The 26,251-nt window shown below is 41.6% G+C and overlaps 1 protein-coding gene across 1 annotated transcript in view; it reads left to right on the top strand.

The window, feature by feature from the left end:
• LOC141103575 (ADAMTS-like protein 2) overlaps positions 1 to 25,984 on the top strand; it is an 84,727-nt gene extending 58,743 nt beyond the window's left edge. Inside the window, exons 10-17 of the mRNA XM_073593317.1 lie at positions 1,122 to 1,365; positions 3,476 to 3,567; positions 4,011 to 4,137; positions 8,314 to 8,527; positions 9,719 to 9,874; positions 11,122 to 11,266; positions 24,095 to 24,723; positions 25,207 to 25,984. Of these exons, the coding sequence (XP_073449418.1) occupies positions 1,122 to 1,365; positions 3,476 to 3,567; positions 4,011 to 4,137; positions 8,314 to 8,527; positions 9,719 to 9,874; positions 11,122 to 11,266; positions 24,095 to 24,213 (1,097 nt within the window). The 3' untranslated portion in view covers positions 24,214 to 24,723; positions 25,207 to 25,984. The remainder of the gene's footprint in view (positions 1 to 1,121; positions 1,366 to 3,475; positions 3,568 to 4,010; positions 4,138 to 8,313; positions 8,528 to 9,718; positions 9,875 to 11,121; positions 11,267 to 24,094; positions 24,724 to 25,206) is intronic.
• The last annotated feature ends 267 nt before the right edge of the window (positions 25,985 to 26,251 follow it).

The following is a 26,251-nucleotide window of genomic DNA, read 5'->3' as shown; positions in this document are numbered from 1 at the left end:
TTAAATCATAATCACAACAGAAACTACCCAAATGACACTGATCAAAAGTTTAAATACCCCAGTTCTTAATACCGTGTATTGCCCCCTTTAACATCAATGACAGCTTGAAGTCTTTTGTGGTATTTGTGGATGAGGCCTTTTATCTTCTCAGATGGTAAAGCTGCCCATTCCTCTTGGCAAAAAGCCTCCAGTTCCTGTAAATTCTTGGGCTGTCTTGCATGAACTGCATGTTTGAGGTCTCCCCAGAGTGGTTTAATGATATTGAGGTCAGGAGACTGAGATGGCCACTCCAGAACCTTCACTTTATTCTGCTGTAGCCAATGACAGGTCGACTTGGCCTTGTGTTTTCAATCATTGTCATGTTGGAATGTCCAAGTACGTCCCATGCACAGCTTCCTGGCTGATGAATGCAAATGTCCCGCCAGTATTTTTTCATAATATACTGCATTCATCTTGCCATCAATTTTGACCAAATTTCCTGTACCTTTGTTGCTCGCACATCTCCAAAACATCAGCGATCCATAAGCTGAGGGAAAAAAGGGAAGGTCAGCATATGACTGCAGAGATTTCAGGGGCCCTCAACACAAATCTACGAAAGGGAGCCATCCAGCAGCATGACCGACTTCCACTACAAGAAGCCAACATTGCCAAACAGCAGGATCACAGGCGTAGGCAATCAGCTTCAGCCGGGAAGCATATACAAAGCCTGTAAATGACAGGCTGACAGGAGCCATAGCTGTTCGTCGATAGCGGAATGTATTAGAACATGTGATCAGCCCTGGACTCAATTTTGGAGTGAGCAAAATTGATTGGGACGGGTTTTGTCCAAGTCCTTGAGAGCTGCTGGCCAGAAGACATTACCCCTCAACATAGACATGATATAGTTTCCCGAACCAGCTGAGAGTCTCGTGTCCATCTGCTGCTCAACATATGTATCTGAAAGTTCACACAGACCCTGCAAGAGTTATAATGCACATCGAGGTACATATGTTTTATTAAAGGTTTTTCTGACAAGTTCTTAGAAGTCTTTGGGTAAATGAATCACTCTAGCTCCAGATGTATTCGATCTAGTGTGTCAGATGTTGTGTGAATGTCAATATCACTAGCTTTCCCTGTTACAGGCCTCCAGCCCAGCACAGACACTCCTCAGGGATTACTGCAGAGTGAATTATGGAGGTTGTGTGATCAACAGAGTCACTCTGCGCTCTGCCAATCTCTCTTCGGTGGCAGTCCTGGGGGTCTAACCCTGGCAGAGTCCACACAGGAATCAGAACAATTCAGGGACAGTCTAATGCTGCCAGCTGTTTATGAACATCTTGGATCCATTCCCAGGACACAGCCATTACAAGCACCCGGTTTCAGCAGGTATGCAGCTGTGCACAGTGTAATTGAATGCAAGCTGGCGCTCTTCCTCTTTTCCCTCATTACTGTTGCTTGTGTTATAGGTCTAATTTTCTATTGTTTTAATACAGGATTATGTTGTTTTGTAGATTTTTAGTATGCACTATTTGCAAGTAAAAGAACCATATATAATCGAAAAAGCTAGAACGCTTTCTGTAAAAAATTACTTTGCTTTCCTTTATCGAAACTGCCAGACACAGCTGTAGAAATGTAATTTTTCCGTTTACTGTGTGTGCTCACTCTTCTTCCTTAGCATGTCATAGTTTATGCTGGAAATAAATAACGCAGAAACCATGACCTATAAACTCAACTTTCAACCCAGCAGCTCAGTTTTCTTTTTTTTTAAAGTCTGGATAGCTTGGTGAGAGATTAGAACCTCTTTAATTTTTGTTTGCCGTTTCTGTAGATATTGAACAGACTTCCCCCACTAAAAATGTCACTGAGCAGGAAGAGAGAAAAATCTCCCCAACAGCGATACACATGCTAATAAGTCATTTTCTTTAAGTACAATAGGAAGGTATAAGGCCGGCCATAGATGGAGGGAATTTCTTTACTGCAACCACGGAAAAATTAAATTTGCTTGGTGCTCCCATCAACAAAGACAGTGTTGACAGGGGAATCCCTTCTACAGAAGGGATTCCCCTGTCTTCCATTGCCGCTAGCAATAATCACATGTAAAATTCAGCAGGCTGGTTGTACCCAAGTTGGTCCATCAACTTGAGTACATTTAGCTTGCCCATACATGGTTTAACTCTTATCTGTTTTCCGCTGAACTGGCCAATATTTGAACCGTGTATGGCCGGCTTTAGAACCTCTGTCATGTATTTATTGTCAACTCTATACCTGTTGAAGAAATTTGGCACTTCCTCTGTTATCACTAGGAGACAGAGAGTGATCAGTCTTCTTTGAGTCTACAGTAGTATACACCAAAATTACATAAATAAAGAAAATCCCAAAATAAAGAGTTCCATGTGCCATGACAGGCCAAGGCTCCAAATCCAAGAGTTATAATTTTTGTCTGTAAATACCACCTTGTGATTCACACACCATCACCACTAGCAGCTCGCCTTATATCTTGACCAACAAAGGTCACATTGCGCCTGTCCCTTTAAGGGCAAACCTTTCCGTGGTATAAATTAAATCTGGGATCACCTCATGGCTCCATTGGACCGATGTATTAAAATCCGCCAAATTCCAAAGATGGTACTCAAAAACCATTAGTGGTGATGGTGTGTGAATGATTTGGCTGTAATTGGGCTTTAACAGAAGCTATCTCTGCCGTGAACCTTTATGAGCTACATGCATTAGGCTGGTCATAGATGGTCTGTTTTTTTTTATTCATGCAGCCAGTGAGCTGCATGAAAAAAATGAACAGATTTCTTCATTCACACAAGTGAAATAAATGGAAGAATCCCCCTGCCAGGACATTGTATTCTGACACCGGGACTCTCTTCTGTCAGCACACATGGATCTGCAGATGCTGATAAACAAAAGTTTTCCAGCTTGTCCATTTAACAGAGGTCTATTGGGGATGGCCACACACAGATCAGAATTCGGCTGGCCTTCGCTGAACCGGCTGAACTTTGATCCATCTATGTCAGTCTTTTACCGTGGTGTAGTGGAGGGCTCATAGGCACACACATAGCTTGCTGTGTATTCCAAACCTGCTGGGTGCAGTGTGGTGCAACCCAATAAATTCCACAACAGGGCCCAGCACACTCTATGACTGGCAGCTATTGTTTGTATTGATGTGAATTCATTTCTTCACACTGCACAAACTTTTCATGGTTACCAGTTTAAGTTCATTTGTGAATGACTCCTGTTCTACGGGTCCTCTTACCAGCCTCCAACAAAGAAAAAGTTAATTGAGTAATACTTACACTTGTAAATCTTGCTCTTGTTACTCTGGGTGAGTTTTTGCAGCATTCAAAGGGTGGTGGAAGTAAGGTGTTAGGTGCAGAGGTTGGGTGCCAGGCTTAGACCCCTAAATCGTGTTCCTACATACCATGCGCAAGCAGCAGATTAACATATCTTATTTAGTGTTCCTGATTTGCTCTGTCTTCTTTATATGCAGCGATTTAATATCAGGTCAGGACATCAGCAGGGCTGACATGTATCGCTGGAAGATCTCCGCCTATTCACCTTGCAGCTCAACCTGCAGCTCAGGTAATGCAGAAACACTCTGAATGGGATTGGATAATTGTATTATACATATTTTATTTATTATTTACCATTAATAGAAGTAAAACATACTTTTTTTTGTAGTCAGGTAAATATAAAGTATTAAATGTGACTATTTTGTATTTAAAGTCAGCCAGCAGGTGATGCTCTTGACCTTTCCCTGCATCTGCTTTCCTGGTTTGTTGAAAATGCCTGCTGTTTGCATAGTACAGTAGCTAAAGCTGATACTTTATATAGAGATAGCTGTGTGCAAAATTTTACATCATGCCTTTTGCTGTGCTTTTTTTTTTAGCTAACTTAAAACCCAAACTGATTCAAAACCATTATAGTTTACCTTTAAACATTTCAAAAATTTAAACTCAGAAATTTTTAATAATCATGTGCTGTCAGAATATTGTCTTGACTTAATGTCAATGTCCTGTCTACAGGAATCAGCTCTGCCTATGCTTTGTGCATCCGCTATGATGGTAGAGAAGTAGATGAATCACATTGTGATCCAATGACAAGACCAGAGCCCACTCAGGAATTCTGCTCTGGAAGAGAGTGCATGCCCAGGTGAGAAATACATGAGGAGAAAATACCATTTTGCTGGCAAAGCCAGTGCAAGCATCTAGTAAGTGTGCTTTTAAAAAAGGGAAAACTTATGCGCCAAGGTCACCACAGTATGTAGACTAAGCTGCTAGCACAATACTCCAGCAGAGTATCACAATATAAAAAAGACAGCAATAAATGCGGTGCTAAAAACCTATAATTGCAAAATAATTAAACAAACAATCCATGATACCACGATTAGTGTGTGCAGATTGACATGCCCATAGTAATCATACGGACTAAAATATCAGTGCAAACAATAAAGTGACTGTACATATTTAGCAATACATGAGCAGAAATCATATAATATGAATGTGGAAATAGAAAAAGATCTAAAGATAATCCTAAACCAATCACTGAAAATGTTGGCTGTAATTCATATAATTTCATAAAATATGAAGCCTTGGGGGTTATTTACTAAAGGAAATCCACTTTGCACTAAAAGTGCACTTAGAAGTGCAGTCGCTGTAGATCTGAGGGGGACATGCAAGGAAAATAAAAAACCAGCATTTTAACTTGCACATGATTGGATGATAAAATCAGCAGAGCTTCCCCTCATTTCAGATCTACCCCTCAGATCTACAGCGACTGCACTTCCAAGTGCACTTTCAGTGCACTTCCAAGTGCACTTGCAGTGCACTTGTAGTGCAAAGTGGATTTGACTTTTCGTAAATAACCCCCCTTATGAATAAAAAACAATTCATATGAAGTGACATAAAGTGCTAGTACATACCAGTCCCAAATTCCAAAGTACAAATCAGTGCAAATACAAAGGTCTGCAAACCCATAAGGACAGTTTATTAGATGGACAGTAGAGTGTCTTCACAGCAGAAGTGGGAAGGATCCAGATTCCCAGAATAGAGGGATAGGGGTCAGCGCACCCAGGTACGGTAAAAAGGGAGGCTTACCAGAAGTGTTTGACCACAATGAACCGGTCACTAAGGACCTTAGTTTAACATACATCTCCAATCTCGGTCACCCAGCTGATACAGGGTAATAGCTCAGCAAGTTGGATCCAAAAAGTGCACCATTACATAGATAGTGGACATAGAAAAAAAGGCCAACCATAGTGAAGGTCCGCTTATAAACCAGTATTTATTAAAAGGTAGTTCACTTACAGATTATCTGTACACTGACTGCTTCATTGTGGCCAAACCCTTCTGGTAAGCCTTCCTTTTTACCGCACCTGGGTGGTGTGACCCCTATCCCTCTATCCTGGGAATCTGGATCCTTCCTACTTCTGATGTGAAGACACTCTACTGTCCATCTCATGAACTGTCCTTTTGGGTCTGCAGACCTCTGTATTTGCACTGATTTCTACTGTGGGATTTGGGACTAGCACCTTGTGGCACTTCATATGATTGGATTGTTTTTTATTCACAAGGTTTCATATTTTTTTTCAATTATATAAATTACAGCCAATATTTTCAGTGATTGGTTTAGGATTATCTTTAGATCTTTTTCTATTTCCACATTCATATTATATGATTTCTGCTTATGTATTGCTATATATGTAGTCACTTTATTGTTTGCACTGATATTTTAGTCCGTATAATCACTATGGGCATGACAATCTGCACACACTAATCATGGTATCACGGATTGTTTGTTTAATAATTTTTGCATTTATAGGTTTTTTAGCACTGCACATGTTGTTTTTTTAAAGTGTGTTTTTTAAAATGTTAACATTTCAGAGTCTGTTAAGTTTACTTGTTTACTAAGCTTTATGGAATCCATTAAGGACATATTTTCTATGTTTCTTTCTGTGATTCTCTGCCCTGTTGCCCAACCTGTCTCCCTTTGATACTTGTGGTGTGGCCCTTGGGCCCCAGCAGCCAGTAGTGGGAGCATTGATTTGTAAAGGAGCTGTGATGGCAGTGATCTCTAGCAGTTGCCTGTAACATACCCCAGTCTCTGACAGTCTCATTCGGCATATTTCCAGCCCTCAACTACACATTTAGCATTTTACTAGTCTCTGGCCATCTCCAGTATTATGTCTCTGTAGTCTTGGGCAATCCTCTGTTGCTCTGCATATATTGAATATTGCATGCAGCCCCCTGGGAATAACAGTGGGCCACCATTGCTTTTAGGCAGTGTTTTAGCCTCTTGCCATTTTATTTTAAAGCATGCTACCTACTTCAACTGTGTATAGATGACTGCAGTGGACTATGGCCTCGTACACACAGTACGAAAATCAGAAGGGAAAAGTCTTAAGATAAGCTGTCTGCGGATTTTCGGATCGTTAGAACGGTGTTTTTCGACAGCCGATTTGACTTTTTCATCAGACAAAAGCTGGAAGTGCAGGCTATAAAATTTTCGTTGGATGTGAACTTAACATCTGATTTTCAGATGGTCAGTACAGAAATCTTCACACAAAAGTCAAAAGTGTAAACACGCATGCTTGGAATCAAGGAACGAGCCGGAAGAGTTACCGTTCGTAATCTAGAATTAACATTCGTGACGCGGCAGCTGATGAAATGTCGAAATGCAGCGCACATTCTCTTCTTCTTTAATGGGATAATAATGAAGCTGCTTTGCTGGTGATACTGATGCAGTTATGCCAAACATATTTTAAAAAGGCATTTGTTTTGTACGATCTGGAAATCGCGAATCAACGCTCACCAAAATTCTGCTAACTTCTACTAACGCGAAATTAGCATAAGGGGCCCAAAGGGCGGCGCTTGAGAAATTAACTTCCTCTTTATACTCTCATAGTACGTCACTACTTTCCTGTTTGTCAAACGACAATTGGCGTATAGTTACTAAGCTAGACAAAATCCTGCACAAGCGCTTTTGACAAAAATCAGACGCTCGGTCGTCCAACAATCAAACCTTGTGTACGAGGCCTAAGAAAGAATGGGATGTTTGTACCAGTGAAGACAATAATGTGATTTTTTTTGCAGGATTAGTTTTAGAGCCATTCAGGAGATTAGCATTTTTGCATTGGGCTTCGGGTAGCAGGGCAGCCTATGGTATTACTGTTCATCAGAGAATGCTGCATCTCAGAAAAGACACCACTGAAATACGTATACATAATACATTACACTTACCTCTAGCATCCCTTTCCAAGTATACCTATTGGAGTTCTGCAAGTTAGGGAACACATGCTACCTGCTGGGTAGTTTTCATTTTTATTCTGATCTACTGCCATCTGCAGAAATATGGGGCCACAACCTGGTACACACACCAGTAAGGGAGCTCAAGTGAAGGTCTGGCAGTGTATACTTATACTCTGCACCTAGGCCCTTTTAAGGAATCACATCCTCTTCAGCGCGGATATAGCACACATTTTTGCCTGTGACAACCTGTCTTTTCAAATTACTTTTCTTAAAGTGTAACATTACCCATAGCAACTTGATAAAAAGTAATGTTTTTTAGCAAGGAACATACATTCCACATTAATAATTATGCTACCAAAATTAGAGTGTGCTGTAAATTGCCTTCAGAATTGTTCCTGTTTCTTCCCGCTGGAAGCTGCCATTTTGCTGAAGCTCCAAGCCCCTGAACAGCAGTAAATCTTTAGGCTGTCAGCAGATCGGCCTCTACAAATTCAGCACAGTGCCTAAAAATAGAGTGCAACTATGCATGTGCAGGTCAGGGTAAGATGGTTTATTACTGGTTTTTAAACAGTATAGGCACTTATTTTTAAATTTTTATATAGCTATACCTACAAAAAGGGCCAGCCCAAAGTGATCTAGCAGGACTAAAGTTCCGCTTTTTTCTGACTTTGAAAAGATTCTCTAATGCTGACTTTAAAGGCAGAAATTTTACAGACTGTGGGCCTTATACTTGTTATCAAGCAGCAAAGTTTTTTCTACATCATTAAGGAAAGAGAACTCCTTGCAGGCCCCACATTAAATAAATAGCACCTAAAATGTGGGCCATGGTATAAAGTAATATTGCAATGTCCACTGGAGAATGGATAGTGGTATCCACTTTACCTATACGGGGCTATATCTCTGCATGAGTGGATCAGAGAGACAGTGCATCACAATATCACAGGACATCTTCATGGGTACACTGCAACATGTAAAGGTCTAATTTACTCAGGTTAATCAACCCCTTTTACCTAATTTTAGTTTTTACTTGAGTTAGCTGGATGATTTGATGCTTACTGTTGTTTCTGAATTTTCTTTGGAGATGGGAGTCCAGTGGATGGAGCGAGTGTTCAAGGAGCTGTGGGCAAGGAATTCAAGTGCGCTCTGTTCGGTGCTGGAAGATGTTGGCACCAGGGTTAGACAGTTCTGTGTATGATGAACAGTGTGAAGGTGCCCAGCTTCCAAGACCACCTCAGAAGAAGGTCTGCAAGAACAAACCATGTGGACCACAGTGGGAAACTTCAGAGTGGGCAGAGGTATGCTTAAAATTACTACATACTGTACATTCTAAAAAATCTTACATTTTGTTTGTGATAGTTGTTAGTGAATGTGAACACTACATTTGCATGCAGCTGCTATGCAAGCAGGGGCAGAGGGGGCCTATGTCATATCTGAAAAGGTAATGCTTACTTGCTTTATTTATCCATTAACTTCTAGAAGTAAATTATTGCTTCTGATTTATTGTGCATTGATACAACTGTCTGAGTTTTCTTTGTTTGGCTGACCACAAAGGAGAACCCCTTCTCAATTAGAACACAGCAAGCTCATTCCTAAAAACTACATAGACCTAGACAGCACAGCCAGCCTGGAGACCTGACTTTTGTCTACTGCAGTTAAATAATCCAACTTGGCCTTGTCTCTAAACCCCAAACTGTGATTGGCCAGTGAAGGCAATGCCTTAAACCGGGAGTCTCCAAACTTTCTAAACAACTGTGGCCAGTGGGAGTGGAAAATGTGTTGGCATCAGTGGGAGTAAACAGTGCCCAATCTTTGATATCAGAGGAAGGAATAGTGCCCCAATGTTGGTGCAAGTGGGAGACATAGTGGTCCATCATTGGTGTCAGTGGAAGGAATAGACGTTGCCAGATCAGATGGCGTGCCTTATGGATACTATTCACACAGCTTAAGGAACGATACACAGCATTTCAACACGCGTATATTTACGCAGGACTTTGATCAATGTCCTATTCTGAACCCTAATGTGTGATCTTTTATAGAAGCTAAAAAGTTACAGTTCTCAGTTGCACATCCCTTGGCTTGAGGAACCACTGGCACGTTCCTTCCTTACGGGCCGTCGCAATTCAAATCTATAGGTTGACTTACACCTCTACACACGCCATCTACTGACAATGTTAAATTCAGTTTTGCCTGAATACTCTTGTGTTTGATTGCGGTGCCATTCACCATATTTCGAATTTAAAATCTCCTATACAAATAGCCCTGATGAAAGGACTTTGAACCTGAAACGTGTTGGGTACCGGATAGCTTTCCTTGGATTTGGTTACCAGAAAATGTTCTCGGTTACTGGAGAGAAACTACTTCATATACGTACTCGTGTATTCTATTACAAGAATACCATTGCTATTTTTTTCATAACCTTTATGTCAACAGATGATAACTGGCTTTAGCTATAGAACTGCAGTTCATTTTTCATGTCCTTTGTGCAGTGCTCAGCTTCCTGTGGATTGGAGGGAGTGGTGAAGAGGGAGGTCAAATGCTCAACAGAAGTCAGCCAATGTGATGAGAGCCTAAAACCTTCATCTGAGAAGCCCTGCCTGGGACCTCCATGTGACCATCACTGGACAGCATCTGAATGGGAACCAGTGAGTTTTATTAGGGACAACAATGGCTAAAAATTGAAAAATTACAGCATGTACATTCAAGATGACATTATACATTTTCCTAATGTTAAACATATTTAAATTATGTTTATTAACTTGTTAAAACAAGATATTATAGGTGATGTTAGAATTTGAAATCTTGGAGGTTTAGTCTCTCTTGTAGGTGTAGGTTGATCAAAACTGCTTGTTTTGCTGGTTTACTCATTTTTGTATACATAAATATATTCAGGCCTCTAAAAACAAAGTTCAGTCTGTTTTTACATGTGACTATAACAGCCTCTCCCTCCCCCAGTGATTCACCATACATTATACAATTTTCTTTTAGATTTACCAAAACCATATACTATGAGGTCAAACCTATACACTTTTAGTTTGTATGAAATCAGGTAGGACCTTCCACTACGTAGTTGAGTGTAAATCTAAAAGGAAATTGAATAAGAAAATGTATAATGTATGGCCAGCTTAAGTCCTCTTTCCTTCTCTTAACAGCACAATTCCTATATTGGCAGTGGACTGGAAGCACTGCTATGTTGCAGCAGGTGGGCATACAATAAACGGAAACTATATTTTTCATTATTTCTATACAATCTATAGTCTTCAAATAAAGATTTAATACACAGCGCATACACTGGATTCACGGAGCTTTAACAAAAAAGGCATAGCAGATTTGTTTGCTTTTAGATTGTTTCTCTGCAATTAAAACTCTGTACTGAGCCCTACAGAGCAGAGATGGAAGGAAGATAAAACACTCCTATGAATCATTCAGTTATGTATGTAATTTGAACTTGAGCTACTGAGAATTGTAAACAGGCAGCTTTTTTCAGCAGTTAAAGTGGTTGTAAAGGCACAAGGTTTTTTTACCTTCATGCATTGTATGCATGAGGGTAAAAAACCTGTGTGCAGCAGCCCCCCCAATACTTACCCGAGCCCCCTCTTGATCCATCGATGTCCACGAGAGCCTTGCACTCCTGATTGGCTTTTGTCAGCAGCGGAAGCCATTTAAGCCAAAGAGCCAATCAGGAGACGGAGGGGCCGGGGCCGAGGAGTTTTTAGTTCTTCACCAACCACCAAAAAGTCCTCTTTCTGCATTCTCTGTAATTAAAAAAAAAAACAAGAATCCAACAGAGTTCAATTTCAAAAGCTAAAACACCAGGATCAGTATATTTATTTTTAAAAGGTAACAGTTATTTTCAGCTGAGTCCAATGAGATCTGAATCTTTTTTACACAGTGCAGTAAGACCTGTGGCTCTGGACTTCAGCTGAGAGAAGTGAAGTGCTATCAGGGAGAAGAGATGAGCCAAGGATGTGATCTGTCTACAAAACCAGAAAGTAGCCAGACTTGTCAACTTCAGTCTTGCCCAACTGAAGCTCCAGGTAAGATGTTATTGTTTAATTCTGCCTCTTCAGAAAATGAATGGGAATTAGAGAATCAGATTAGAGTAAAAGCCAATCTATGTAGCCCCTTCCTATATCTGATATTAACTTGACATGACCATGTGTCATAAATTGTTTTGTCATTATTTCTATTGTTATAACTAGGGATGGGCCGAACACCCCCCGGTTCGGTTCGCACCAGAACATAACGAACAGGCAAAAAATTTGGCAGAACACACGAACACCGTTAAAGTCTATGGGACATGAACATGAATAATCAAAAGTGCTCATTTTAAAGGCTTATATGCAAGTTATAAGAAACAATAAAAATTAAATATTCCTTTAAATATCATGCCTGGGGGGTGTCTATAATATGCCTATAAAGTGGCTCATTTTTCCCCTGTTTAGAACAGTACCACAGCAAAATGACATTTCTAAAGGAAAAATTGTCATTTAAAACTGATCGCAGCTGTAATGAATTGTCAGGTCTCGGCAATTTAGATAAAAATCATTGAAACAAAGAGCATAGAACCCCCCCAGCCCTTTGGGTCTGGTATGAACATTAAGGGGAACCCCAAACCAAAATTTAAAAAAAAATTGCGTGGGGGTCCCCCTAAAATCCATACCAGGCCCTTCGGTTCTGATATGGAAATTAAGGGGAACCCTGCGCAAATTTTTTTAAAAAATGGCGTAGGGGTCCCCCTCAAAATCCATACCAGACCCTTATCCAAACGGGTGACCCTGCCCCCCTCTGACGCCACAGGAAAGCCATAGGGAAGTCCCTGTGGCGTCAGGGGGCGGGGTTACCGGGTAGCCCCACCCTCAGTTATATAAGAACTGTCACAAGCACAGAAGCGTCACACTGCGGAGCCTCCCATTGAGGTGCATCGTCCGGAGGACGAAGCGGGGAAGAAGAAGCCGGAGGAAGATGGAGAAGACCGGAGGAAGAAGCGGGGGAAGAAGGAGACATTATTAATAAAGGGATTGTCAAAAACCGGCTATTGTCTTTTTTACCATTTTGACACTTTTTTTGTGAAATGGTAGGGGTACATTCAGACCCCATTACCATTTCACACGGGGGGGGAGGCTGTGATCTGGGGGTCCCCTTGTTAAAGGGGGCTTCCAGATTCCGATAAGCCCCCCGCCTGCATAACCCCACAACCACCGGGCAAGGGTTGTGGGGATGAGGCCCTTCTCCCCATCAACATGGGGACAAGGTGCCTTGGGGGGCTACCCCAAAGCACCCTCCCCATGTTGAGGGCATGTTGCCTGGTATGGTTTGGGGGGGCACTCTCTCGTCCCCCCACTTTTCCTGCAGCCTGCCAGGTTGCGTGCTCGAATAAGGGTCTGGTATGGATTTTGAGGGGGACCCCTACCCCATTTTTTTAAAAATTTTGGCACAGGGTTGCCCTTAATTTCCATATCAGACCCAAAGGGCCTGGTATGGATTTTAGGGGGGACCCCCACGCAATTTTTAAAAAAATTTTGGTTTGGGGTTCCCCTTAATATTCATACCAGACCCAAAGGGCCTCGTAATGGACTGAGGGGGGGGGGTCCCATGCTCTTTTTTTCAATGATTTTTATCAATATTGCCGAGACCTGACAATTCATTACAGCCGCGTTCAGTTTTAAATGACAATTTTTCCTTTAGAAATGTCATTTTGCTGTGGTACTGTTCTAAACACGGTAAAAATGCACCACTTTACAGGCATACTATAGACACCCCCCCCCCCCCCAGGCACGATATTTAAAGGAATATTTAATTTTTATTGTTTCACTTTAAGCATTAAAAAAAATCACTGCTGCCGAAAAAACGGCCGTTTTTAAAGAAAAACATTTTCATTGATACATGTCCCCTGGGGCAGGACCCGGGTCCCCAAACACTTTTTATGACAATAACTTGCATATAAGCCTTTAAAATGAACACTTTTGATTTTTCATTGTAATTTCCCATAGACTTTAATGGTGTTCTGACAGCTTTTGAATTTGCCCCGAACACCGCATATTGTTCGGTGTTCGCAGAACATCCGAACAACCAAAGTTGTTCGGCCCGAACTTATGCTCGGCCGAACTGTTCACCCATCCCTTGTTATAACACAACTAGCTTAACCACTGCCAAAGCCTGACATGTTTGAGCTGCTTTATCAAATAATACTATAGATCTGCTATATGTTGAACTATACTGTACATGTCAAGTGGGGTCAGAGGTAAGCCACATAGGGGCATGTTTCGGGTAAACAGGATCATTGTAATGGTAAGTCGTGTTGGAATCAAGGGTTAGAGAAGTCAGAACTATGACTGGGCTCCTGCCTCATTGGAAAACCAGGTTTGTCCTTATACCACAGTAGACTCTTTCCTGCCACACAGTAAACAAAAATACAGAATTAGATGGACAGACAACTGGTGTTAGAGGATCCTCTATGGCAGAGGAAAGAATAAAAGTTGCTGATGGCTAGCATGATGCTCTCAAGAATGTCCCCTGCACTTTATCCTGTGATTTGATAGCACATGACCTAGTGCCAAGGAAGTATCATTTCACCTTGCACCTCGAAAGCATTAAGTTCCCATGTAGTGCTGCCACAAAGCACCTCTCCACTTGCAAACTGGTAATTACATGCTCACTGCATGGTAATGGAGCCCAGAAAGGAACAACACAATAGGAAGGGCCCAAGAGGGTGGTGTTGGATTCCAGAGTTTTTGGGACCTCTATATTTATAGCTTTGCACTGATAAAGGCGTACATGGTTTGTATAAGAACAATATTTTGAAGTACAAAGCACCTGGTGTGTCCAGTCTTTTTTAAACTGGCCATAAATGTATCAATTTCAGCTAATTCCCGCTGAATAGACCAAAATTTGGGCAGGTGGCAAATTCTCGGATGAACAACACCTACATCCAGTCAGATGCAGTCACTATTAAGGTATTCTGACAGCCACGGGTGCCTGCTGTCAGACTACAGTAGCCGGAACAGCAGACTCATCCCTCTACGTTGTTTATTGTAGATGGGTGAATCGAGTGATTTCTCAGTCCATGAGCTGAACAAGAGAAATATTTACTTTACGTGTATAAACAGCTTTATTGCCTCTTCTATCCTGGAGAGAGGCTCCAAAATTACACCCATATTTATGCATATTCCTTTCCTAATAGTTCCTTTAATTGGCATTAGGTAAAGTAGTTAAAGGATAAATTCACTTTCCTGAACATGTTACATCTGTATTTAGGATGTAACATGTAACATGTTCAGCAACCTTCCCCCGCTCCCCTGAGAGATCCTCTCGCCGCACCTGCTGTCACAATTTGAAAACAGCACAGCCATGCGGGGCTCTGCCCACACAGCGGCATCATTCGTTCACAGATCTGTGAATGAATGGACTCCAAGTCCAGTCTTCCATTGCAGCAGGCAGCTTTTAGTTCTCGATTAACTGCAAGGGAGCTGATGAGCCTTCTTGTAGTTCATTGATCCTTCCTACTCTCCAATAACTGTCTGTCCATACAGGAGGTACAAGCAGATAGCTTTACTGAGATTCTGCAGAAGCCTGGCATTACATCCACAATCTGCTGATTGGCGAGTGCAATGCTCTGCAGGCTCCTAAGAAAAAATAAATAAATGCACATTTTTACCTGCAAAAACATGTGCACTTATTCATTTTTAAAGTGAACCTATCCTTTAACACTGCAGTTTCTGCACTCAGTTCTTATAACTTATACTTGAGTGTTTTCCCCTATGCCATAAGAGGGCGCTACAGAGCAGTTATGATTAGAGTACAGAAAGAGAGAATTTAGTACAGTTGTCTGGTTACCAAAATGTATACTTTTTTGTCTTTTTGGTTTATAAATATGGCCTTTTCCATGACTTCTGAACAGAACTGTCTATTGTAATGATTTAGGTTTAGTACATACACTAATTAGTGAGATGAATCATGTTTGTAGAAAAAACAACCTGCATAACTGACCCTAACAGTTAAACCCTAAAATGTAATCTGGTCCATAAAATTACCCTAAGGCCCCTTTCACGCTGAGGCGGTTTGCAGGCGGTATTGCGCTAAAAATACCGCCTGCAAACCGCCCCTAAACAGCCTCCGCTGTTTGTTCAGTGTGAAAGCCCGAGGGCTTTCACACTGAAGCGGTGCGCTGGCAGGACGGTGAAAAAAGTCCTGCAAACCGCTTCTTTGGGGCGGTGAAGGAGCGGTGTATTCACTGCTCCTAAACCGCTCCTGCCCATTGAAATCAATGGAACAGTGTGGCTATACCGCGGCAATACCGCGGCTATAGCCGCGCTGTACGAGTGATTTTAACCCTTTTTCGGCCGCCAGCGGGGGTTAAAACCGCACCGCTAGCGGCCAAATACAGCTACAAGAACGACGGTACAGCAGCGCTAAAAATAGCGCTGTTGTACCGCCGACGCCCCCACCGCCCCAGTGTGAAAGGAGCCTAATAGCTCAAGCTTCCCTTAATTCAGACATAAAGAAAAAAAATGCACTTCTGGTTGGTTGCTCCCTATTGCTGCACTCATTTAAAAACATTTTCATAAATTATATTTATTTTTCTCCTGATGCTGATAGCCCATGTTGGTACTGGCTGCTCGTCTCAATGATATTTCTGCCTTTTTGTCACAGCTGACGATGGTTTCTGTGTACATCTTCTCTCCCATTATAGTAGTCCCATGCATACAGATCTGTAATGAATCATAGCTGTATGAACAGGTCCAAAGATTCTTTATGTTTCTCATGAAAGCGCAGGAGCCTAACACTAACCTTACCTATAACCCAAACCCACACACTTACCGCTTACCTTTATTCAAAAAAAAAGAACAAACATTGTTCATTTATTTAAAGTAAAAAAAAAATCAGTGAACTGCATAAGAAACATTAGGCATGCAGCCACATATTTTATATTATAACCAGAAAAATGTACACAAGGAAAGGGTATTTTGTCTCGCCAGCTAGCAAAAAGGGACCTATTTTAGATCTGTTTTTCTAGTAGTAAAATAAAAAACAGTCTTAATGGAGCTCAATTTTAGTTAATATTTTTTATAAATTAGTAAAGTCCTTGGCTTAACATTAGCCCTAATACAAAAACTGCCCCTTGGCTCATATGTATTCTTACATTTCATATAATAGAGGGAAATAATTTGTTGATGCTGTAAGTCGCTAGTTTTTTTTTTTTTTTGGTCACTGGATTAGACTGTCTAATGTAATATTTTAAAGACAGTAATAGATTCAATTTACAAAGCTAATCCACCAGGATTAAGATCCCCAGTTTTAAAAGCAGCTTTTTTCAAATCCAGTGAGATTTAAAAATTGCAATAGTGAGGCTGAAACTAAAGATTTTTTTTAAAGCGGTAGTAAACCGCAGTTGTTGAAAAAAAAAACGAAAACATTTCCCTGCAAGGCGATGCCATATAATGTGCTAGTAGGCATTGCCTACTAGCACATTATGAGAGACTTACCTTAAAATCGAACCCCTCCAGCACCGCACTATCACCGCTGAGAGAGCTGACGTCTTCCCCCGGTCTTACTTCCGGGTTCGCATCCTCCAGGTATATGAGTGGCCAGGGGCACGATGATGGCATACCCATGCATGCGTGCTGGAGCTGCCGTTTATGGCATGGGCTCAAAGGCCTGGGACTGTATGCAGCTGCATGCACTCTGAATATCTCCTGTGCAGGAAATATTCACAGTACCTACAGGTAATCCTTAATATAGGCTTACCTGTAGGTACAAGTGGTAGTACAGAGTTTACTACCTCTTTAAGCCTACTATATCTTTTAGATATTTAAAGTATCACTAAAGGCAATTTTATTTTTTTATTTTTTTCAGACAGAGTGAAGAGAGAGCTTCGAGTTCAGCCTATTTGTTCTGTTTACTATTATCAGTGAAAGTAAACGTAAAAAGAAAATCCCATATTTTGGATTGTCCCCAGAAAAGTAATAAAGGGGAAATCTTCCAATAGGGACACTAGCTCTGATGGCATGGGAGGCCCAAAGAATTCCTGTTATTTGCAGAGATTTTCTCTTGCTTCCTGTTTTAGTTATGAGACAGAAAGTGAAGGTAAATCTCCACAATGGGACACAGATGGCAATTTTTTTCTTTTTTAAATGATAGGGGTTATAACCCTCCCTTAATCTATTCTACTTTATGGAATACATTAAATGAAAAATTCTGATACATTTGTTTTCCATGTAGGAGTTTCTGACTTTTAAAAACACATACTTACCAGTTCATGAGGTCCAGCGCTGTCTTCCCAGCACCTAAAGTCTTCACCGCTTGTTAGGCATTCAGGCCGCCATCTTGGATTCCTGATGACTCACTGCCAGTCCCCTACTGCGCATGTACAGGTGGTCCCCGGGTTACAAACAAGATCGGGTCTGTAGGTTTCTTCTTAAGTTGAATTTGTTTGTAAGTTGGAACAGGTACATTTTTTAAGTGGAGCTCCAGCCAAAAAAAATATTTTTAAGCTTTTTGGATAGCATAGGGAAGGGTTATCACCCCTGTAATGTTTGTTTTGCTGTCTGTGTCCCTGTTCAGAAGATTTCACCTCACTTTCTGTCCCTGTGACAATTGGATTATGAAAATTTTGGCTTATTGTGGAAACAAGGATTAGTAATAAAACTTCAGTGGAGGCACCTTTTTCCCATAATAACCCTTGCAGGAGTGAATTTCCCTTCCTAGGCATAGATTTCCTCTCACTTCCTGTTGTCTCCCTTCGTTTGTAAGTAGGAGTTGTTTGTAAGTCGGATGTTTGTAACTAGGGGACCCCCTGTACAAGACAATGGACTGCTGTGAGAACCTGTAGCCTGCTGGGATGTGTGATGTGGTCACAGCAAACTGCAGGCAGAGGGGATTGAGTGCAACATCTTGAATGAGATAGTGGGAGCAAGTACATGCTGAAAATTTTACTCCCCCCCCCCCCCCAAAAAAAAATCAGTTACCAAATGTGTGACCGGGAAGGCGGGGGGGGGGGTTGGTGATCATGGAGGAATGTTAAAAGTAGGCAATGGTAAAACTGTGAGTGCAGGTCCACCTTAAGATTATTGTATACCTTTGATTCAGTGTTCGTTTAGTCCTAAAGTGGAACTACACTGCATCTGAACACCACAATCTACAAACACTATTTAGTCATTTTTATTATTCAAAACAAACTCCCCCATCCATCCATGTCTTATTTTGTTGATGATTCATGTAGCGTTTACTTCCTGGAATCCATCAGCCCCTACCACAGGCATGCAGGCAGGAGGGAGCGCTTAGCTAAAAAAAAAACCTCCTCCCCTCCTGAAGCCTCCAGGGATGTAGGACATCATTTGCCTAGGCATGGAAACCAGCAGGTAACTGATAAAATGTAAGAAAAGTTTAAGGCTCTTGGCACACGGGCATCAAAATGACATTTACTGATGCTTACTCAGGAACTTGTGACACCCGCGTGCAAGGGGCCAAAAACTTTGTGTAAAGACCTGAGTAATGTTGAGTATAGACGAGTAAAGGTGTGCAAGCGTACCAGGGCCGGGACAAGGGATGGGTGGGAGGGACGGCACCCTGGGCACAATGGTTTACTGTAGGGATGGGGGCGCTTTTCTTCTGTGGCAAGGCTGACAGGAGTAGTGGCAGAGGCAATGATTTTGACAAGTAAGTAACTGCTGGGCGTAGGAACCCCTTAGCTTGCACATTATGGGGGGGGGTCGCTATTTGGCATCTTTGCCATGGACGCCGAATTACCTTGTCCCAACACTGAAGAGTATAGACTAGTAAAATTCTTCATTGTCAGTATTATAATATGCTTACTTTTACTTTTACATTAAACACACAAGTTAATTACTGCACTTAAATGTAAAATTTTCTATTTATGTTTTACTGCTCTGTACTCAATGCTGTATGACTGATCTTTACTCAGCTTTGTGCAATGTCTCATAAACAATAATGCTTTTCCTTTCAGATCAGTAAAAAACACATACATTTTTTACTCCAACCGATGCAACCGGTCTTAAACAAATAAATATGATCCTCTTTCCTATCTATTTACTAATGCTAGCAACATAAGGATTAAAAATAGCCCATTTTGATTGAGAGAGTGAAGTTCCACTGCCCTGCACAGCAGATGGCGATGTTGAGGCATTTTCCTACAATTTAATTGCAATATGAAATATACTGAAACAATTGTGCATACATTATCTTTGTATACTACAAGTTGAATCATCCATTAGATTGTGTTTTCTTTTATGAAAGCAGGCAATCAGTAAAAGGTAAATGGATGTTTAGAAACAGTAAAACACCAGCCTTGTGTAATTACTCTTGGAGTAGCTCTACTCCCACGCAAGGATTGCAGTATGGATGCAGATCCATTAGGGACAGGTCTGAAATCAGAAGAGAGTACACTATGATACGCCTAATCCATCCCTGACATATACTTTCCCAACTGATCTGTGCTGTCTCATCCTCTTTGTACTCAGCCTGTAACTAGACAGTTGAATGGTTGCCAGAATTCGCCTCCTCATTTTAACCTACCAAAGAAGACAATAACCTAATTAATTACAATTTCCCACATTTTTAAAGTCTTTTGATTGCTTTTCCGAGTTCTAGATGTTATGTGCCAAATTGTACTTAAAGAGGAACTGCAGTCTGCTCAAATAATTTGTAATAAAAACATATTTGCCATTCTGAAGCTTCCCTCCAACCACTTTGCATATTATTTTATACATACTGTGATTCTGTACTTGCCAAATATGCTGCAGAAATCTCCCTCCTGAGTCTGGCTGCAACCATTTTCACTGTGGGCAGCTGAAGCTGCTGCCTGTTTACTTCCTGGATTTACACAGACACACAGAGGCACACCTCCAGCCCTGCAGCTCTCATTGGTCCTCTTATGACTCACCCCCCCTCCCTTCCTGGCAAACTCTCATGAGAGAGAGAGAGCTGTGCATGATGTCATAAGCCTAGGTTTTTTTTTTTTTTTTTTTTTTTACCAGACAAGAAACGGGAAGTGGGCTGTATAAGGTATTTACTGGCAGAAATAAAAGATGTTTTACTATCCAAAGTTAAAACAACAAGGCCAGAAGATTTAATAGATGGAAAGTTGAAAAAATGACTGAAGGTCCACTTTAACCACTTGCCTACTGGGCACGTTTACCCTTTTCCTGCATAGGCCAATTTTCAGCTTTCAGTGTTGTCACACTTTGAATGACAATTGTTCAGTCATGCAACACTGAACAAAACAAAATTGTTATAATATTTTTCACACAAATAGAGCTTTATTTAATCAACACTGAGTTTTTTATTTTTAACTAAATGTATGAAAAAAGACAGAAAATCTTAAAAAATAAAAGCCTTTTTCATAGTTTCTTATAAAATTTTTTTCCTTCACTGATGGGCACTGATAAGGTGGCACTGATGGGCATTGATGGGCACTGATACGCTGCACTGATGGGCACTGATGGACATTGATGGGCACTGACAGGCTGCACTAATGAGATGGCACTGATGGGCACTGATAGGCTGCACTGTTGGGACTGGATGAGGTGACACTAATGAGGCTGCACTGCTTAGGTGGCACTGATAGGCTGCACTGGTGGGCCCTGATGAGGAGGCACTGATAGGCAGGACTGTTGGGCACTGATGAGTGGCACTGATGGGCACTGGTAGGCGGCACTGATAGGTGACACTGATGAGGAGGCACTGATGAGCACTGATTGACAGCACTGCTGGGCACTGATTGGCAGCACTGCTGGGCACTGTTGGGACTGAACTGATAATCAGGATACTGCTAAGCTATGCCCTGATTATCAGTGTACATGGCCCTGTTACACAAGCCAGTTATCGTCTCTCCTCTCCTCACCCTGTCAGCGTGAGGAAAGGAGTGCCAATAACCGGCTTCTGTTTGCATCCTGATCAGCTGTGATTGGACACAGCTGATCATGTGGTAATGAGTCGCTGATTGGCTCTTTACCTCAATCTGTGATCAGCAGTGTCTGGAGGATACTGCGATCACAGAGTGCTCCGCTCGCACACCTCAGCGATCACAGAAGGACCTGATCTGGATCTGCATCTGAAAAGCTGGCTATACGCTAGTTAATTTTCGAATGAACATTCACATTCCTACAAAAATTCTTTGTACATTCAATGACTGGACGAATTCCAAAGTACTTAAAAATGTTGTTTGCTTTTAACAAATTGCTGACCGCATAACGCCATTATACGACGGCAAGGAGGCTCTTCTGTGCCGGCACTTCCAGGTAGGGGGCGTGCGAGCGTGCCGCTGGTGCATCACAACAGATGCCGGTCAGCGGGTGCCGGCCACTGGATGTCCATTGGCACCCACTGAACAGCGAGGAGAATGCCAGGGCAGAGCTCTGCCTATGTAAACAACGCAGAGCTCTGTCCTTTCATGTGCTGGATTTTTACTCCCTGTGGAGCATGGAAAAAAATCCAGCACATCCCTTAGTAAAAAACACCACATAGGAAGCACAAAAACACTGGTCATGCACACATTTAACCCTTTGATTGCCCTATATGTTTAACCCCTTCCCAGTCAGTGTCATTAGTACAGTGACAGTGCATATTTTTTATCATTGAGCACTGTATTAGTTTCATTGGTTCCCACAAAGTGTCAAAGTGTCAGGTAGTGTCAGATAGTCCAGCGCAATATCGCAGTCCTACTATAAGTCGCTGATCGCCGCCATTACTAGTATACATTTTTTTTTTAAACCAGTTTATATAGGTTGGACGTTATGGACTTGTGTCTTTTTTAAACCTCACCTACTATGTAACTATATATACCAACTATATACAAACTATGGTATATATAGTTACATAGTAGGTGAGGTTTAAAAAAGACTTTTGCCAAAAGCAAAACCTTGCTTTGTGCACCGGTGCACAGTCATGTTGGAACATGAAGGGGCCATCCCCAAACTGTTCCCACAGAGTTGGGAGCATGAAATTGTCCAAAATGTCTTGGTATGCCAATGCCTTAAGAGTTCCCTTCACTAGAACTAAGAAGCCAAGCCCAACCCCTGAAAAACAACCCCACACCATTATCTCCCCTCCACCAAATGGTTTGGACCAGTGCACAAAGCAAGGTCCATAAAGACATGGGTGAGTGAGTTTGGGGTGGAGGAACTTGGCTGGCCTGCACTTCAACCCGACAGAACACCTTTGGGATGAATTAGAGCGGAGACTGTGAGCCAGGTCTTCTCATCCACATAAGTGCCTGACCTCACAAATGCGCTTCTGGAAGAATGGTCAAACATTCCCATAGACACACTCCTAAACCTTTGGACAGCCTTCCCAGAAGAGTTGAAGCTGTTATAGCTGCAAAGGTTGGGCCAACTTAATATTGAACCCTATGGACTAAGACTAGGATGCCATTAAAGTTCATGTGCGTGTAAAGGCAGGTGTCCCAATACTTTGATAATATAATGTATATTTCATAGATGTTATTGGGAGAAAGAAAAAAATGCAGTGAGGGAAAAAAAAAAGAAGATAACAGGGAGATGTGCAGAGAGAAAACAGGAAGGGTTGGGGTTTTTTGTATGGTAAGGGGGTGGTGGGATAGGAGGGACAGACAGTCCTTCTTAGACCCATCACTGATCTGGTCACAATGAGTTGGTTTTAAGCAGTTCATGGTATCTCTTAGTGAAGCTGAACTGGGTCCTGTAGAACCATGTCTTATGGAAGCAAGCTTCCTGTCTCCTCAGGGATGAAGTGAGGTCCTCTATATGTATAGTATTATGTCATTCATTGTTTTTATCCACTGTTGCATAGTAGGAGGCAAAGGGGACTTCCAAAGCACTGGGATACATGCTCTAGCCGCATTAATAGCATGTCTCACCAGAGAATGCTGGTATTTTCGTTTAGACAAGGAGCTGGGGTGTAGGAGGTATGTTGCTGGGTTCTGTTCAGTACATCCTGCCAGAAAGGTTGGTGTCGCAGACGTGACCAGAAAATGTGGAGGATCGAGCCACATCTCCAGAAATTGGGACTGACATTAGAGAATATGCGTTGTCCTGCAACCTCTTGGATTTAGAAGACTTGTGAATTCTTTTCCCATTTGGTAAGGAAGGGGGGAACATAGTTCTCTGGGGGAGCCCGAATGAATGTTCTTAAAACAGAAAATTATAAAGGAAATTCTACTAGCATATAGCCAGCTTTACTTTCTGATGTTCAGTTGCTGTGTTTTATGATTTCTTTCTCCCAGTACTTGTCAAGTCTGACTGATTGAAAAAAATGTACTTTCCTCACAGATTTTATCCCAGGAATTGCTGAGCAGGGAGGTTTTCTGATAGAAGTGAGCTATAGTAAGCATTTGAGGGATGATAACCGAAATACAATACTGCACATAATACTGCTTTAAAGTAGAATTATAGGCAAAACTTTTTTCTTTTTCTCTAACTTTTGCGCAAGCCAATCAATATACGCTTATTGCGATTTTTTTTTTTTTTTTTTTACCAAAAATATGTAGAAGAATATATTGGCTTAAATTGATGAAAAAATGTGTTTTTTTTTTTTTTTTTTAAATTTGGGAATATTTATTATAGCAAAAAGTAAAAAAAATGTTTTTTTTTTTTTTCAAAATTGTCGCTTTTTTTGTTTATAGCACAAAAAATAAAAACCGCAGAGGTAATCAAATACCACCAAAAGAAATCTCTATTTGTGGGAAAAAAAGGACATCAATTTTGTTTGGGTACAGCGTCGTACGACTGCATAATTGTCAGTTAAAATGACGCAGTGCCGTATCTCAAAAAATGGCCTGGTCATTAAGGGGATAAATCCTTAAGTAGTTAAGGAAAAACAGTACAAGAATAAGGCCTTATAATATGCATCCTTTTCTTCTTTTGATCTAGATGAGGCTTGTGAAGACAAGGCTACTGCAAACTGCTCGCTGGTGCTGAAGGTGAAGCTGTGCTCACACTGGTATTACCGGAAGGCCTGCTGTCGGGCCTGTGGAGGAAAAGCTTCTTGACTTCCACATACCCTCTCCCTTGTATTTGTGAATTGTGTACATTTCAGATTGTGCCTGACGCTCCTTCCACGAATAACCCTGCCTTCAATTTTTTGGTAGTAGAACATGTGCGTCTGGCAAACCAAATTGTTACCTCTTCGTTGTGATTTAATCCTTTGGTGCCTAGTGATCAATTCGCTGTTCGTTGTAAGTCTTCATTTTTGGAAACTGCCCTGTAGAAGACATTTGTTTGCATCCAAACTGACCACACAACATAAACCCAATGCAAAACAACCCTTCATACAGAAAAAAGAATTATCCTGTTTACTTGGTGTCCATAACTCTAACTGTATTTGTAAGGCTTCATTCATATGGGGGCACTAAAGTGTACATGCAAGCAAAGGGCCGTTTTTACCCACACAGGATGCCCATTTCCATAGACATGAATGGCACTGCCTGCATACAGATGCATAAAACATCCATGCATTCCATGTGGGGAAAAACAGTCCTTCGCATAGATGTAAGCTTAAAGTGGAGTTCCACCCAAAAGTGGAACTTCCACTCATTAGATTCCTCCCCCCCTCCGGTGACACAGTTGGCACCTTTCAGGGGGGAGGGGGGTACAGATACCTGTATATTACAGGTATCTGTACCCACTTCCGGCGTAGATAGCCGCAGAATCTGCGGGTATTTACGCCACATCCTGTTACCCCCCCCGCTGCCTGCTGGGAAACACACGGGTCCCAGAGGCAGCAGGGACCATTCGTATTGCGCTGCGCGACTCGCGCATGCGCAGTAGGGAACCGGGAAGTGAAGCCGCACGGCTTCACTTCCTGATTCCCTTACCGAAGATGGAGGCGGCAGCACCCGAGGACGGAGAGACGCTTCGACCTCGGGTGCCGACATCGCGGGCGCCCTGGACAGGTAAGTGTCCATGTTTTAAAAGTCAGCAGCTGCAGTATTTGTAGCTGCTGACTTTTAAAAAAATTTTTTTCGGTGCCGCTCCGCTTTAAGTACGCCTGTGTGAAGGAGACCTAAACAATTCAAAACAGCACCTGTGTCTGGCAGCTCCTTTTCCCCCATACTTCAATGCATGATGGAAGAAAGGAAAAAAGCTAGTTTGTGGAAGAAAGAAGAGACATGCAATTTGTTAGGCACTCGGGTTTTGAACTGTAATTTACACGCAAATGCTTTAGCGAATTACTTTACTAAGCAGCACGCAGGACCCAAATACTGCCTACTAGGTGGCATTAAAATAAAAGTGGAGTTCTCGGTTGCAAATATTTTTTAATATTTGTTAACACACCACAATCAAGGTGCTTGGCATACACAGACCTACTATAAGTCATATGACCATTAAGGCTAGCCTTAAGATTTTTCTTGTTCAGACCTGTATACTGAATGAGAGAAGTCAGTAGATTCCTACATCCACACTAAACAGCTTGGAAGTAAAAATCTCCCTTGCTGGTTATTGGATTCACACTACTTTCTTCTGATTGGCTGCAGTTACTGTTGGTCTGAAAGTTTTCTACCGGACTCACTAAATTTTCAGGTTGAATTTGTTGAGCTGAGTAGTGCCAACAGGGCCACCCATGGCTTGGTTTTTTGGCCAGTTCAGCAGGAATCACCTGAAATTTTGAGCCACGTGTACCCAGCATAACATTGAGACATATTTCGATAAGTTTAAACTAGGGTTGTCCCGATACCACTTTTTTAGGACCGAGTAAAAGTACAGATACTTTTTTTCAAGTACTCGCCGATACCGATTACCGATACTTTTTTTTTAATGTCACGTGACAGTTTTTTTTTTGCTATTTTTTTTGGGGGGGGGGGGTGAACGTTGTATGTGTGTGTGTTTTTTTGTTTTTTTTTTACAATTTTTATTTTTTACAATAATATTTTTTTATTCTTTATTGTTTTTTTTTTGTTTTTTTTTAATCAGCCCTTTTGGGGGGCTTTGGTGAGATATCAGGGGCCTTAAAAGACCTCTGATATCTCCCCCTTGAGACACAGAAAGAGACAGAGGATAGAGATTCCCCAGTCCCTTTCTCTGCAGCGT

This window comes from Aquarana catesbeiana, linkage group LG07, assembly GCF_042186555.1.
Source record: "Aquarana catesbeiana isolate 2022-GZ linkage group LG07, ASM4218655v1, whole genome shotgun sequence".
NCBI classification, from domain to species: Eukaryota; Metazoa; Chordata; class Amphibia; order Anura; family Ranidae; genus Aquarana; species Aquarana catesbeiana.
The sequence above is the reverse complement of the archived record's forward strand: the minus strand, read 5'-3'. Positions and strand labels throughout refer to the sequence as shown.